The sequence below is a fragment of the Protomyctophum bolini genome (genome assembly GCF_963924005.1).
Source record: "Protomyctophum bolini genome assembly, chromosome: 14".
NCBI lineage: Eukaryota > Metazoa > Chordata > Actinopteri > Myctophiformes > Myctophidae > Protomyctophum > Protomyctophum bolini.
In genome coordinates, this window is record NC_137875.1 from 460257 (window position 1) to 475256 (window position 15000).

The 15000-nt window shown below is 49.5% G+C and overlaps 1 protein-coding gene across 1 annotated transcript in view; it reads right to left on the minus strand.

Annotated features, from left to right (window-relative positions):
• eml4 (EMAP like 4) overlaps window positions 1–15000 on the minus strand; it is a 50715-nt gene that overhangs the window by 10397 nt on the left and 25318 nt on the right. The window contains exons 7-17 of the mRNA XM_080781292.1: window positions 14186–14221; window positions 12622–12745; window positions 11848–11997; window positions 11343–11412; window positions 9321–9434; window positions 9124–9219; window positions 7605–7739; window positions 6311–6449; window positions 2875–3023; window positions 2414–2539; window positions 307–438 (exon numbers count right to left, since the gene is read on the minus strand). Coding sequence (XP_080637418.1) covers window positions 307–438; window positions 2414–2539; window positions 2875–3023; window positions 6311–6449; window positions 7605–7739; window positions 9124–9219; window positions 9321–9434; window positions 11343–11412; window positions 11848–11997; window positions 12622–12745; window positions 14186–14221 — 1271 coding nt within the window. The remainder of the gene's footprint in view (window positions 1–306; window positions 439–2413; window positions 2540–2874; window positions 3024–6310; window positions 6450–7604; window positions 7740–9123; window positions 9220–9320; window positions 9435–11342; window positions 11413–11847; window positions 11998–12621; window positions 12746–14185; window positions 14222–15000) is intronic.

The window sequence follows — 15000 nt, forward strand, 5'->3', positions numbered from 1 at the left end:
GTGGACCTAGCCCCCACCGACGCTGTATTAAAATACCGTATGCTCGGAAATCTCACGGTATCAACACCGTGGCTGTTCCTGTCGCGGTATTACCGAAATTTGGTAAACCGCGGCATGCCTAGTGCGTGCGTGCGTGCGTGCGTGCGTGCGTGCGTGCGTGCGTGCGTGCGTGCGTGCGTGCGTGCGTGCGTTGCGTGCGTGCGTTGCGTGCGTGCGTGCGTTGCGTGCGTGCGTGCGTGCGTGCGTTGCGTGCGTGCGTGCGTGCGTGCGTGCGTTGCGTGCGTGCGTTGCGTGCGTGTGTCCTACCTCCAGCATGCGGCTCCACTCCAGGCTGTGCGAGTGTGCGTTCCACAGACACACCATCCTGTCCTGAGCGCACGTCAGGAACATCTCCCGGAACGGGTGGGAGGCCAGACCCCACAGCTCGTCTGTGTGGCCCTGTGGATGGAACACAACCACCCTAAGAACTACTAACTGTACCCAGTAGAAAACAATGAGAACACAACCACCCTAACAACTACTAACTGTACCCAGTAGAAAACAATGAGAACACAACCACCCTAAGAGAACTACTAACTGTACCCAGTAGAAAACAATGTATTTTAGACTCCGGCTTGTCTCAGTTCAGGCTGCATGAACAGCGCTCGGTTTCTGCCCCCTCAATGCCCAAACTCTTCTATTAGATGGCTCTGGGTTTCTGCCCCCTCAATGTCCTAACTCTTCTATTAGATGGCTCTGGGTTTCTGCCCCCTCAATGTCCTAGCTCTTCTATTAGATGGCTCTGGGTTTCTGCCCCCTCAATGTCCTAACTCTTCTATTAGATGGCTCTGGGTTTCTGCCCCCTCAATGTCCTAACTCTTCTATTAGACATGGCTCTAGACGGTTTCTAAACTGCCCACAGCCCTCCTATGAGACACAGACTGAGTAGAAAAAGAATTGTGCCATTTTAATATGATTATTAGTGAGGACCTATTATATGAAGATACGTTGAAAAGTGGTGAAAAAAATGCAAAGAAGTTTATGGATAAACAGATAAATAGAAAATGGAGCCCATAGTCTCTTGAATAGAATGCATTTTAGTCAGACGGAATGTTTTCAGTGTTAGTCTATTTTAGTCGACTGAATATCATAGGACTTTAGTCGACTAAAATGTATTTTGTCGGTGCCTTGATGCCGTCGTAATGACTGTTTTTACACTTGCTGAAAATAGCCGATCTACAAGCTCACAATTTCCGGTTTCCTCATCAAAACGAAAGAATCTAGTCTCTTTCTCCGCGGCGAAGACGGAGTTTCTTTTTATTTATTACAATACGGCGGATTAAACACTTAAAACAAAAGGCGGGTATGTCGTATATATCGACAGCGACAGTAACCTGGATTAAACCATTCCCGGCACGGAAACTGTTACGTAGAAGCAGTCATGGAGGAGGTAGGCTGTGCACAGCAGCACACATCATCATCATCATTAGCAGATGACGCACAACGCACAACATACAACAGTGTCGGTGTTTGTTACACAATGTGTGTTTCCCATTCTACCCCAGGTCGCTTCGAGGAAGCGATCTGATTGGTTGAAACAGCCTTCTAGCCGGTGGTCAAACCAGCACCGTTCACCACCTAATCAAAACAAAGAATTCAGCCGCTCTGTTCTCCCAGAGCGCTAGCAAACTCGGTGGCTAGGCTAGCTAGTTTATTGGGACATTTGTGGTCGTAGTGACTACATCCGTCATTTTAAAAAATAATTCTTTCAGCGATTTTCTTTGTTTTAAGGGTAACTGTTGTAGAATTGCAATATTACACTCGAGGGTGTGGTTTAACGTGATTATTGCCAAGACAGTGATGCGGTCAGGAACGAGACGGAGTCGAGTTCCGCAAGCATCACTGAAGTAACCCACACCCTCTCGTGTAATATTGCTTAATGCAATCGGGTCTACTCTGTTTGTCATTCTCAAAAATGTCCCCCTGTCTTTCTGTCGGAGGCAGAGCCGTGTAGATGAGAGAGTTGCGACAAACCCGTTCACCGTTTATTCACGGAGCTTCATGAGTCACTGAACGGTATGTTGTCGTCATTCTCTCTGTCTCTAAACGGCTCTGGTCTCCAGGCTGCGCTCCGCTCAGCGCTCGTCTCTGAGCAAGAAGGCCGCGCCCGTCAGACCGTGTTGTTGTTGTAAACTAGTGGTTCTACAACGATTCCTACAGTACGTGGATTTTATCGTTTATATAACGTAGGACGAGGTCGCATGCGGCCGTGCAAAATGATCGTGTCCGTAGATTATTTATTGTTTTACCGCATTTTGTTTTTCCGCGATTATTCTTTTCACGTGGATTATTGTTACTGTACATGCTGAGTAGTACAGTAGTGCAGAGGTTGTTGGTGTACTGGTACTGTACAGTACAGGGTACAGTAAGGTACCTGTACTTGGACCGTGAAGCCGTCGTTGAAGGTTCCTCTGAGGATGAAGTTCTTGGAGGTTCCGACCAGAATCTGATCTCCTTTTCCCTCCGAGACCGCTCTGATGGTCCCGTACTGCTCTGGGACCTGACCGACCGCACGCACACACACACACGCACGCACGCACGCACGCACAGACACACACTCACGCACGCACAGACACACGCACGCACAGACACACACACGCACGCACGCACACAGACACACACACATGCACGCACGCACGCACGCACGCACAGACACACACACACGCACGCACAGACACGCACGCACGCACGCAGACGCACAGACACACACATTTCAATTTCTTTATTGGATTCAAGATTTGTAAAATACATTATGAACACAAACACACACACAAATAATCTGATCTCCCTTTCCTTCTGAGACGTGTGTGTGTGTGTGTGTGCGTGCGTGCGTACCTCTATCTCCCTCTCGGGTCGAAGGTCGTGACCCCACAGGATGACCTTGTGGTCCTTGGCCCCTCCGCTCAGCAGCAGACCGTTCCTCAGATGACACAGTGTGAACACACTGCCCTCGTGACCTTTGATCTGACCCTGGATCTGGTACGCTGTGCACGCACACACACACACACACACACACACAGACACAGACACACAGACACACACGTGCACAAACACAGAGAGAGAGAGAGAGAGAGAGAGAGAGAGAGAGAGAGAGTTAGCTGTGGTCGTTCTCAAACCTTTGTGTCTCCCAGAAGATTTTGGTGAGATTGTACATCATTTTGATTTGATTTTGTATTACTTATGACTTGCAGATTGTCATTCACAGTATAGTACAGTACAGTACAGCACAACATCCCAAATCACAGACACAATATCCAGAGAGAGCGAGAGCGAGAGAGAGAGAGAGAGAGAGAGGGGAGGGAGGGGGTGGGGGGATAGCTGACATTCTACGCTGTGGTTTCTGGTTAGCGCTACAAGCTAGCTCTTGTCCTGTGAGGTATGTGTGCTATCGCACGTACGCGCGCGCAAGTGTGTGGATGTGGATCTGTCTTGCATGTGTGTGTGTGTGTGTGTGTGTGTGTGTGTGTGTGTGTGTGTGTGTGTGTGTGTGTCTGTGTGTGTGGGTGTGTGTGTGTGACTGTGTGTGACTGTGTGTGTGTGTGTGTGTGTGTGTGTGTGTGTGTGTGTGTGTGTGTGTATGTGAGACTGCGTGTGTGTGTGTGTGTGTGTGTGTGTGTGTGTGTGTGTGTGTGTGACTCGACCTGATCGATCTGTCCCCCCTCCCTACAGTCATGAAGCTCCAGGCTGTGAGAGAAGTGGCCCTGGCGAAGATACAACACCTATGTTCCAATGTACACATCCCACAACATGCACTGAGAGACATGACAAATAGAACTGTCCAGCTGGCCAGAAAATGGGTTGGCCTAAACTCACTCTCCACACGAGACACACTCTTCCTTTCATATGGCGAAGGGGGGCTGGGTGGGGGTCCCAAATGGAGAGTGGACTTATGCAGCAACACGGCTGAGCCACCTACTGCACATGCTCAATAATGATGATGGCACCGTCAGAGAAATGGCCAGGGCATCACTCCTACTGGACCTGCGCAGGAGGACGGTACCCCTGGCTGCTGCAGACCAGAATAGTGCTGCCAACGAATATTCTATATCCGAATATAGTTTAGAATCAAAAAAATTAATGAATAACCGAATATATAAAATTAAGGTTTCGAATTAAAAATATTAATAAAAAATATTTTATTTATTTATTATTATAATTAGTTTTCGGTGCCATGGGTAAGCGTTGTGACTTGTGAGCTTGTAGATTAGTTATATTTGCCACGCGACACGCCGACAACGGCATACATTGAAGAATAAATCAGCTGCCTCGCACTCTTCCTAAACAGTAAACACAGACTATACAGCGCAGCCTGCGTCTGGGTTGGGAGCAGTTCTGATTGGCTGCCTCGTCTCCAGCCATGTTGCCTCAGAATTCTTTAGGGTCACTAATTTGAGCATAACAGTGGCGCGCAGCTAAAAAGTTTCTTAACGTCAGCAGCAGACCACAGATAATAATAATGCAGCTGGTAATTAATTGATTTAATCAATTTGGGCTTGTTAGACAACACACAGATCTATCACTCATCAATCTTCAATCATGAAGCGACTTTATCCTTCAGGAAATTATAAAAATATAAATAAAATGCGTAAGGATGAAATGTGGTGCCCCGGCGGCAGCGTGCAGTGTTCTGTTCTGTGAATTAATACTGCCTCCGTGCCTCGTTCTGATAAGGCTGTGTGGTAGGATTGAAAGGTAGGTGGCTAGCGCACATCCAGTTCCTGTCTGGTGCTGGACTAATAAAGCAAACCTGTGTGCGGACTCTCTTCTCTTCACTGTGTGGTAGGATTGCTCATTTAAGAAAAATGTCGGTGAAGTTTGACTGGAGAAGGGAGAATGCATGCGTTGTGTTGTGTTGTGTGTTGTGCAGCACCAATGCGCGGAGAGAGAGAGAGTTGCGCCAGCAATGCGATCTTAAATGTTATGTCTCAGGTTGTATTGGTGTAAATATAATTATTAAAAAATCTGAATTGCTCGAATTGAAATCCGAAATCCGAATGGCTCGAATTGCTCGAATCCACGTGGGTTTTTAAAACGAATATCCGAATCCAATTTTTGGACAATTACGGCAGCACTAGAGCAGAATAACTTCCTAGGCTTCAGGAGGAAAGACTCTGGGAAACTGGACTCACAAGCCAAGGGCTTCGGGGTCTGGTCTGATTGGCCAGATCTCAACGACCTTTGCCATCGGACAGGAGTCCAGCTAAAATGGGCAAAAAACAACGAAAATGTGCCTCCATCTCAGATGGATTAATGACAGACTCCAGCGTGGTAGTGAAGGCTACCCTCACCCACCAGGGAGCGGACACTAGACTACAGGAAGACACGGCAAGAAGGGTTCTGCTTAGCACGAAACAGACTGAAGGGTTCTGCTTAGCACGGATCAGACTGAAGGGTTCTGCTTAGCACGGATCAGACTGAAGCCAAAGAACGTTGGCGTGGCCTTCGACTGCAGGGAAAGTTGGCCTGTGTTGATTCAGCTGATCACTCCGTTTCACATTCGATGTACAAAAATGCTGCTATTGGGGAGGATGTTTTAAAATTCACCATCAAAGCAAGACTACAAGTATTACCAACCAAGTACAATCTGTCAATCTGGTACCCCGACACCCACACTCCACTCTGTATAAACCATCATGATTCTGAACAACACCTAGAATCCATCGCACACATAACAAATGGATGTAGTGCATACAAAAACGTATATATTGCTCGCCACGACCGGATTGTTGACCTAGTGTCTGATGCAGTTCGAAAGCATGTGCCATCTAGTGCAGCAATGTATAAACACTCAAGAGTGTTACCAGATTGGTTTAGCTGTGCATGCGATGTCTTTGCTAACATCCCGAATACACCTGATGTTGTCTTTGTTGACACCAGACACAAGGAGGTCCTGATTCTGGAGGTGGGCTGTGTCTTTGATCTGTACATGGACCAGGCATTCCAAGATAAATATTCTAAGTATCAACCATTACTTGGAAGCATAACAAACTTGGGGTATCGCTGTAGATTTGCCATACTGATATTCGGAAGCCTGGGCCGTGTGCATAAACTGACCATGAGTGGCCTAAGAATAGCTGACATGACAAAAAGCAAAGCCAAACAACTTGCCAAATACTGAGCTCTGTTTGGGCTGTTAGAGGCAGTTTGTCTGTGTGGAGAAGGAGGTGCCATGTGTATCCTTAAGTGAACATGAACTGTCAACCCCGTTATATTTGTTTCCTTGTAAAATTAATTGTAATTTGTGGATTCAAATAAAGAAATCGAAATGTACCTCTGGGCCCCTTGCCCCCCGGTGGTACCTCGGTGGTACTGCGGGTCCAGACCAGCATCACTCCTCCAGAGTCACCGGTCAGAATGTCTCCGTTGGGCAGAAACACCAAACACTGGATGAACTTTGGCTTCTCGTATTTCTGAAACACGGAGAGAGAGAAACTTCATTTGATACAAACATACCCAGTTTGACTTGGGGGGGGGGGGGGGGTTCAAACATAGCAGATCTACAAGCTACAAGCTACAAGCTACAAGCTACAAACTACATTAGGCTCATAGCGCGGCACCGAGTGCCGCGCTATGAGCCTAATGTAGTTTGTAACGGATTTTTAAAGAATGTGAACAATTTCAAGAATAAAGAAGTCCTTAACCCTGTAAGAGCCGGATATATTTCAGCCTTACCACCACTTTTACTACTAGGACATTGCAGTCTCCCTCCCTCCCTCTCCCTCCCTCCCCCTCTCTCTCTCCCTCCCTCCCCCCCTCTCCCTCCCTCTCTCCCTCTCTCCCTCTCTCCCTCTCCCTCTCCCCCTCCCTCCCTCCCTCCCCCTCTCTCCCTCTCCCTCTCCCCCTCCCTCCCTCCCCCTCCCCCTCCCCCTCCCCCTCTCCCTCCCCCTCTCCCCCTCTCTCTCTCCCTCTCTCCCTCTCCCTCTCCCCTCCCCCTCCCCCTCCCTCTCCCTCCCTCCCCCCCTCTCCCTCCCCCTCTCCCTCTCTCCCTCCCCTCCCTCTCCCTCCCCCTCCCCCTCTCCCCCTCCCCCTCTCTCTCCCTCTCTCTCTCCCTCTCCCTCTCCCTCTCTCTCTCCCTCTCCCTCCCCCTCTCTCTCTCCCTCTCCCTCCCCCTCTTTCTCTCCCTCTCTCTCTCTCCCTCTCTCTTTCTCTCCCTCTATCTCTCCCTCTCCCTCCCCCTCTCTCTCTCTCCCTCTCCCTCCCCCTCTCTCCCTCCCTCCCCCTCTTTCTCTCCCTCCCTCCCCCTCTCCCTCCCCCTCTCTCTTTCTCTCCCTCTCCCTCTCAAACGCACACGCACACGCACACACGCACACGCACACACACACACACACACACACACACACACACACACACACACACACACACACACACACACAACACACACACACACACACACACACACACACACACACACACACACACACACACACGACACTCACACACACACACACACACACTAAACACTGTGTGTGTGTGTGTGTGTGTGTGTGTGTGTGTGTGTGTGTGTGTGTGTGTGTGTGTGTGTGTGTGTGTGTGTAGGTGTTTAAAATAAAAGGTGGTGTTTTCACCCCAAAGATGCCCTGCTTGCGCGCCAGCGACGCTCCGCTCCACAACCAGAAGAAGATGTGGGACTTCCCACACGTTACGATGGTGCTGTGGTCCGTAGGGTGGAACTCCACGGCCAGGACCACCTCGTTAGTGCTCTGAAACACATCGTTAAGCTCGTTAAGAGGACCACCTCGTTGGTGCTCTGAAACACATCGTTAAGCTCGTTAAGAGGACCACCTCGTTAGTGCTCTGAAACACATCGTTAAGCTCGTTAAGATGACCACCTCGTTAATGCTCTGAAACACATCGTTAAGCTCGTTAACAGGACCACCTCGTTAGTGCTCTGAAACACATCGTTAAGCTCGTTAAGAGGACCACCTCGTTAGTGCTCTGAAACACATCGTTAAGCTCGTTAACAGGACCACCTCGTTAGTGCTCTGAAACACATCGTTAAGCTCGTTAAGAGGACCACCTCGTTAGTGCTCTGAAACACATCGTTAAGCTCGTTAAGAGGACCACCTCGTTAGTGCTCTGAAACACATCGTTAAGCTCGTTAACAGGACCACCTCGTTAGTGCTCTGAAACACATTGTTAAGCTCGTTAAGAGGACCACCTCGTTAGTGCTCTGAAACACATCGTTAAGCTCGTTAAGAGGGACCACCTCGTTAGTGCTCTGAAACACATCGTTAAGCTCGTTAAGAGGACCACCTCGTTGGTGCTCTGAAAACATCGTTAAGCTCGTTAAGAGGACCACCTCGTAGTGCTCTGAAACACATCGTTAAGCTCGTTAAGAGGACCACCTGTTACGTGCTCTGAAACACATCGTTAAGCTCGTTAACAGGACCCACCTCGTTGGTGCTCTGAAACACATCGTTAAGCTCGTTAACAGGACCACCTCGTTAGTGCTCTGAAACACATCGTTAAGCTCGTTAAGAGACCACCTCGTTAGTGCTCTGAAACACATCGTTAAGCTCGTTAACAGGACCACCTCGTTAGTGCTCTGAAACCGCATCGTTAAGCTCGTTAACAGGACCACCTCGTTGGTGCTCTGAAACACATCGTTAAGCTCGTTAAGAGGACCACCTCGTTAGTGCTCTGAAACACATCGTTAAGCTCGTTAAACAGGACCACCTCGTTGGTGCCTCTGAAACACATCGTTAAGCTCGTTAAGAGGACCACCTCGTTAGTGCTCTGAAACACATCGTTAAGCTCGTTAAGAGGACCACCTCGTTAGTGCTCTGAAACGCATCGTTAAGCTCGTTAACAGGACCACCTCGTTGGTGCTCTGAAACACATCGTTAAGCTCGTTAAGAGGACCACCTCGTTAGTGCTCTGAAACACATCGTTAAGCTCGTTAACAGGACCACCTCGTTGGTGCTCTGAAACACATCGTTAAGCTCGTTAAGAGGACCCACCTCGTTAGTGCTCTGAAACACATCGTTAAGCTCGTTAAGAGGACCACCTCGTTGGTGCTCTGAAACACATCGTTAAGCTCGTTAACGGAACCCTGAGGTCGTAGAGGTCAAGAGGTCGGCTCACCTTGATCTCGGAGATCTTGTTTTTTTTCTGCCAGTCCCAGACGGTCAGCATGTGGTCGTTACAGTCGTCAATCACAGCCAGGTGCTGCCCCGAGTCCTGTAACCATGACAACACCAATGTTACCATGACATCCATGACAACACTGTTACCATGACAAACCCCCCCCCCCCCCCCCCCGCCCCCCCCCCTATACTCACAGCCTTAGAGAACGCCAGGGAACCCACTCCCCTCTCGAAGGTCCCGAGGCCGATCACCTGCAGAGTGGACAGGCTGACCGAGTCCCACACTCGGACGTGAGGCTGCAAACAGGCCTGAAAAACCACAAGGACTCACATGTCACTCATCTTCTCTCACCTTATAATGCGTCATGAAGTGTTCCTACTCTCACCTTATATGGTCATGAAGTGTTCCTACTCTCACCTTATATGGTCATGAAGTGTTCCTACTCTCACCTATATGGTCATGAAGTGTTCCTACTCTCACCTATATGGTCATGAAGTGTTCCTACTCTCACCTATATGGTCATGAAGTGTTTCCTACTCTCACCTATATGGTCATGAAGTGTTCCTACTCCTCACCTATATGGTCATGAAGTGTTCCTACTCTCACCTATATGGTCATGAAGTGTTCCTACTCTCACCTATATGGTCATGAAGTGTTCCTACTCTCACCTATATGGTCATAAAGTGTGGGTCCTGACTGAAAGAATAAGGTCGCAAATACAAGCGGCCGAAATTAGTTTTCTTCGACGGCTGGCTGGCGTCTCCCTTAGAGATAGGTTGAGAAGTTCAGTCACACGAGAGAGACTCGGAGTAGAACCGCTGCTCCTTCGCCTGGAAAGGAGCCAGCTGAGGTGGTTCGGGGCATCTGGTTAGGATGCCTCTCGGGCGCCTCACTAGGGGAGGTCCTCGACGCATGTCCCACTGGGAGGAGACCCTGGGGCAGACCAAGGATCACGTCCCACTGGGAGCAGACCATCTGGTTAGGATGCCTCTCGGGTGCCTCCCTAGGGAGGTCCTCGAGGCACGTCCCACTGGGAGGAGACCCCGGGGCAGACCAAGGATCACGTCCCACTGGGAGGAGACCCCGGGGCAGACCAAGGACCACGTCGCGGAGGAGACCCCGGGGCAGACCAAGGCGCAGTTGGAGGAAATACATCGACTCACTGGTCTTGGAACGTCTCAGGATCCCCCCAGGAGGAAGTCACTAATGTTGCTCTGGAGAGGGAAGTCTGGAGCTCTCTGGTGGAGCTGTTGCCCCCGCGACCCGACTACGGATAAGCGGTCGAAGATGGATGGATGGATGGATGTCACTCACATGTCACTCCCATGTAGGCATGCCACGGTATGAGATTTTACAGTACGGTACGGTGCCGGTATTCATAACCTATACCTCGGTATTCCACGGTATTTATATTAAAAAAAGAAAAAAAGATTGCCCCTGGTTGGAGGGCGTGTCCGTTAGCACAGAGCCCGCCTCCCAGCCGCTACTGGTTGGAGGGCGTGTCCGTTAGCACAGAGCCCGCCTCCCAGCCGCTACTGGTTGGAGGGCGTGCCGGAGCCCGCCAGAAGTGTAGAAAGCGTAGATTAACTTTAGTCTGGCAGCGCGCCAAACAGCGTAGACTACGTTTTCTAGGCTTTATATTCTTTAATCCATGTTTTGATGGGATCGCATCGATAGCGGTCTCCCGTCAGCATCACAGTGTATAGTGTGACAGTGGCCATTGGCGGCCATTGTGAAGATGCGCGCGCGTCCACTCTCACTCTACGTGCTGCTTTCAATGGCCTGTGTCTCCAAAACGACGCAGTGAATGTCGTTTCTGGAGAAAACAAGGTTTTTCAGCCGGCGCTGTGATACTCGCGGCCATTTGTACACTCTCAGAGTTAAACTGACATTGACTTTACAACAACATGAACCGGGGGTCCCAGAGATAGTATAATGCCGTTAAGTGGGGGGTCCGTATAGACTGATATGCAGGTCAAACTGGGGGTCCTTGAAATTAAACGGGTTGAGAATCACCGCTAGAGCCGTTACGCCGTCTCTCTCTCTCTGGCTAATCTTTTTCAAATGGGGGTCCGTGGGGTGATTAGTGTCTATGTGGGGGTCCATGGGGTGATTAGTGTCTATGTGGGGGTCCATGGGGTGATTAGTGTCTATGTGCGTGTGTGTGCGTGCGTGCGTGTGTGCGTGCGTGCGTGCGTGTGTGCGTGCATGCGTACCCGTCCATCTTTATCCACTCCAGCGATCTGTCCAGTGGCGATGCGGATCTTATCCGGATGGATGGCCAGGCTGCAACACACACACACACACACACACACACACACACACACACACACACACACACACACACACACACACACACACACACACACACACACACACACACACACACACACACACACACACACACACACACACACACACACACACACACACACACACACACACACACACACACACACAAACCGTTAACATTTATATAACAACATGACGTACACACACAAAACACACACACTATAACCTTAACCTTTAATTAACATCATGTACAAACTATTACATATTTTAATCACGATTAATCGCATGAATTATCTAGTTAATCGCAAATAATCAGTCCTCAGTTCACAGTGTATCTTAGAGGGAAGAAGTATTTTATTATACCCCAATTAACGTATAGAAAACGATACTGGCTTTATGCTAAACAGACAGACAGACAGACAGACAGACCATTTGACACAGTCGGTGTGTCCGAGGTAGTGCCTCTGGGTGGTCTCGTCGTGGTTGAACAGAACGACCACCGACGCCACGAAGTAAACCATCTCTCCCGTCGGGAGCAGGGAGACGTTGGAGCGGCAGTCCCTGCCGCGGTACCCGTACCTGGACCACCTGGTTAAGGACAACATGACCTCTGACCTCTAACCTATAACCCTGCTGCGCGGTACCTGGACCTCCTGGTTAAGGACAACATGACCTCTGACCTCTAACCTAGAACTAAGATGAGAGAACATATTACTCCAGTTTTGGCTTCACTGCACTGGCTTCCGGTTGTTTTTTAGGATTGATTTTTAAATTATTTTACTTGTCTATAAAGCTCTCAATGGTCCTCACACCTTCCTACCTACATGACTGCCTGCCTAAATATGTCCCAAACCGCCCCCTAAGGTCTTCCACTGCTGGCCTGCTCGCTTTGCCTAAAAAAAATGGCAACTAAAAAATACGGGGGAGGCAGCTTTTTGCTTCTACGGGCCGTCGGCATGGAACAAGCTCCCACTGTACCTTCGTCAGGCAGCCTCTGTAGACATTTTTAAAGCACGGCTCAAGATTAAGGATACACCCATTCATTCATCCAATCAGATTAAGGATACACCCATCCATCCATCCATCCAATCAGATTAAGGATACATCCCTCCATTCATCCAATCAGATTAAGGATACACCCATCCATTCATCCAATCAGATTAAGGATACACCCATCCATTCATCCAATCAGATTAAGGATACACCCATTCCAGTTTGAGTCTCTCAGGAGGGAGGTCCGTTCTGATGTCCTCGTAGTTCTCCACGTCGGAGGGGATGAACATCGTGATGGGGCGACCTCGCATGAACATCTTTATGTGGTTCCCCTCTGGGAGAGAGACACCGACACACACAGAGAGAGAGACAGAGAGAGAGACAGAGAGAGAGAGAGAGAGACACACATTTTTGGTATTCAGACAGCCAGCCAATGGGTAGAACGCATCTAGGGGCCGAAATCTGCATTCGAAGATGTTCCTATAGAAGCTTTGTCATTGGTCGGAGAAAAAAAACCCGGTCGCAATGACTAACCAGTCAGGAAGCAGACAGGCAAATCGACCAATGACAAAGCTTCCAGGAAAATCTTTGCATGCAGATTGCGGCCCCAAGATGTGATGCAGATTGCGGCCCCAAGATGTGTCACGGAGACTAAGTTATTTGTGGGAGCGTTCGACCCGTCTCTGGCTGTCTGAATAACAAAACAAAAACAAAAAACATATTGCTTATAGCAGCTTTAAGTCCTTGACGATGAATGAAAAACACATGGACTGCCACGTTGTTTCAATCTCTGAAAAGGTACGCGCAAAGAAAATATGAAGATTAGTGCGCAAGTATCAACATTGAAGACTATAGAGTCCTACCGCAGTCAGGAGGTGACACTGACCATTATAAACCACACATGCCTCATTCAAGGGACAAAGACTACCCCAGGCTTTAAACAGAGATAGCTCACCAATAAGATAGACATTCCAAACCGCGACCCGGGATCGACAGACAGACAGACAGACAGACAGACGTGCAGGTGAGCAGCGAAAGCAGTCAGTCAAAACCCCAAACCAGCATAAAAGGAAGGAAGGAAATAAATAAATGGGGGAGGGTGAAAAGATATAGTGTGAGAACAGGTCAAGCGCGTCATTCCATTAGCGTGCTAGCTCAGGTGTTAGCCTGTTAGCGTGCTAGCACATAGACATATAAAGGTAGACTCCTCTTCCGGCTCGGGGGGGGGGGGGGGGGGGGGTGTGCAGAGGTGGTGCTCAGGGAACGTAACAGAACGAAGGGACGTGGGTCATGTGACTGGAGGCCGCCATGACACTCATGTCCATATAAGGAAGGGACGTGGGTCATGTGACTGGATGTCCATATAAGTCTACTGAGCGAGACAGGTCGCTCCAATGAACAGCAGTGGCAAAGAAGGCATCTACCTTTCTATGTCTATGTGTTAGCGTGCTAGCTGCCAGCCTGTTAGCGTGCTAGCTGCCAGCCTGTTAGCGTGCTAGCTGCCAGCCCGTTAGCGTGCTAGCTGCCAGCCTGTTAGCGTGCTAGGTGCCAGCCTGTTAGCGTGCTAGCTGCCAGCCTGTTAGCGTGCTAGCTGCCGGCCTGTTATAGTGCTAGCCTGTTAGCGTGCTAGCCTGTTAGCGTGCTAGCTTCCAGCATGTTAGCGTGCTAGCCTGTTAGCGTTCTAGCCTGTTAGCGTGCTAGCCTGTAAGCGTGCTAACCTGTAAGCGTGCTAGCCTGTAAGCGTGCTAGCCTGTTAGCCTGGTGGTGAACTTACCGGCCTGACTGTTTTTCTCTCGGGTCGACATTTTGGCTGGTTGACAGACAGAGAGAATGTCACTCAAACATGCACGCACGTACAGACGCCTGAGCGCATACGCACGCACACACACACACACACACACACACACACACACACACACACACACACACACACACACACACACACACACACACACACACACACACACACACACACACACACACACACACACACACACACGCACTAGAGACCAGCGGGTGGCGGATTTAGCCGCGGGTGCCACGGGATACCGCAGTTTAGGGTGGATATGGGTCAGTTTAGGGTGGATATGGGTCAGTTTAGGGTGGATATGGGTCAGTTTAGGGAGGATATGGGTCAGTTTAGGGAGGATATGGGTCAGTTTAGGGAGGATATGGGTCAGTTTAGGGTGGATATGGGTCAGTTTAGGGAGGATATGGGTCAGTTTAGGGTGGATATGGGTCAGTTTAGGGAGGATATGGGTCAGTTTAGGGTGGATATGGGTCAGTTTAGGGTGGATATGGGTCAGTTTAGGGTGGATATGGGTCAGTTTAGGGAGGATATGGGTCAGTTTAGGGAGGATATGGGTCAGTTTAGGGAGGATATGGGTCAGTTTAGGGTGGATATGGGTCAGTTTAGGGTGGATATGGGTCAGTTTAGGGAGGATATGGGTCAGTTTAGGGTGGATATGGGTCAGTTTAGGGTGGATATGGGTCAGTTTAGGGTGGATTTGGGTCAGTTTAGGGTGGATATGGGTCAGTTTAGGGTGGATATGGGTCAGTTTAGGGTGGATATGGGTCAGTTTAGGGTGG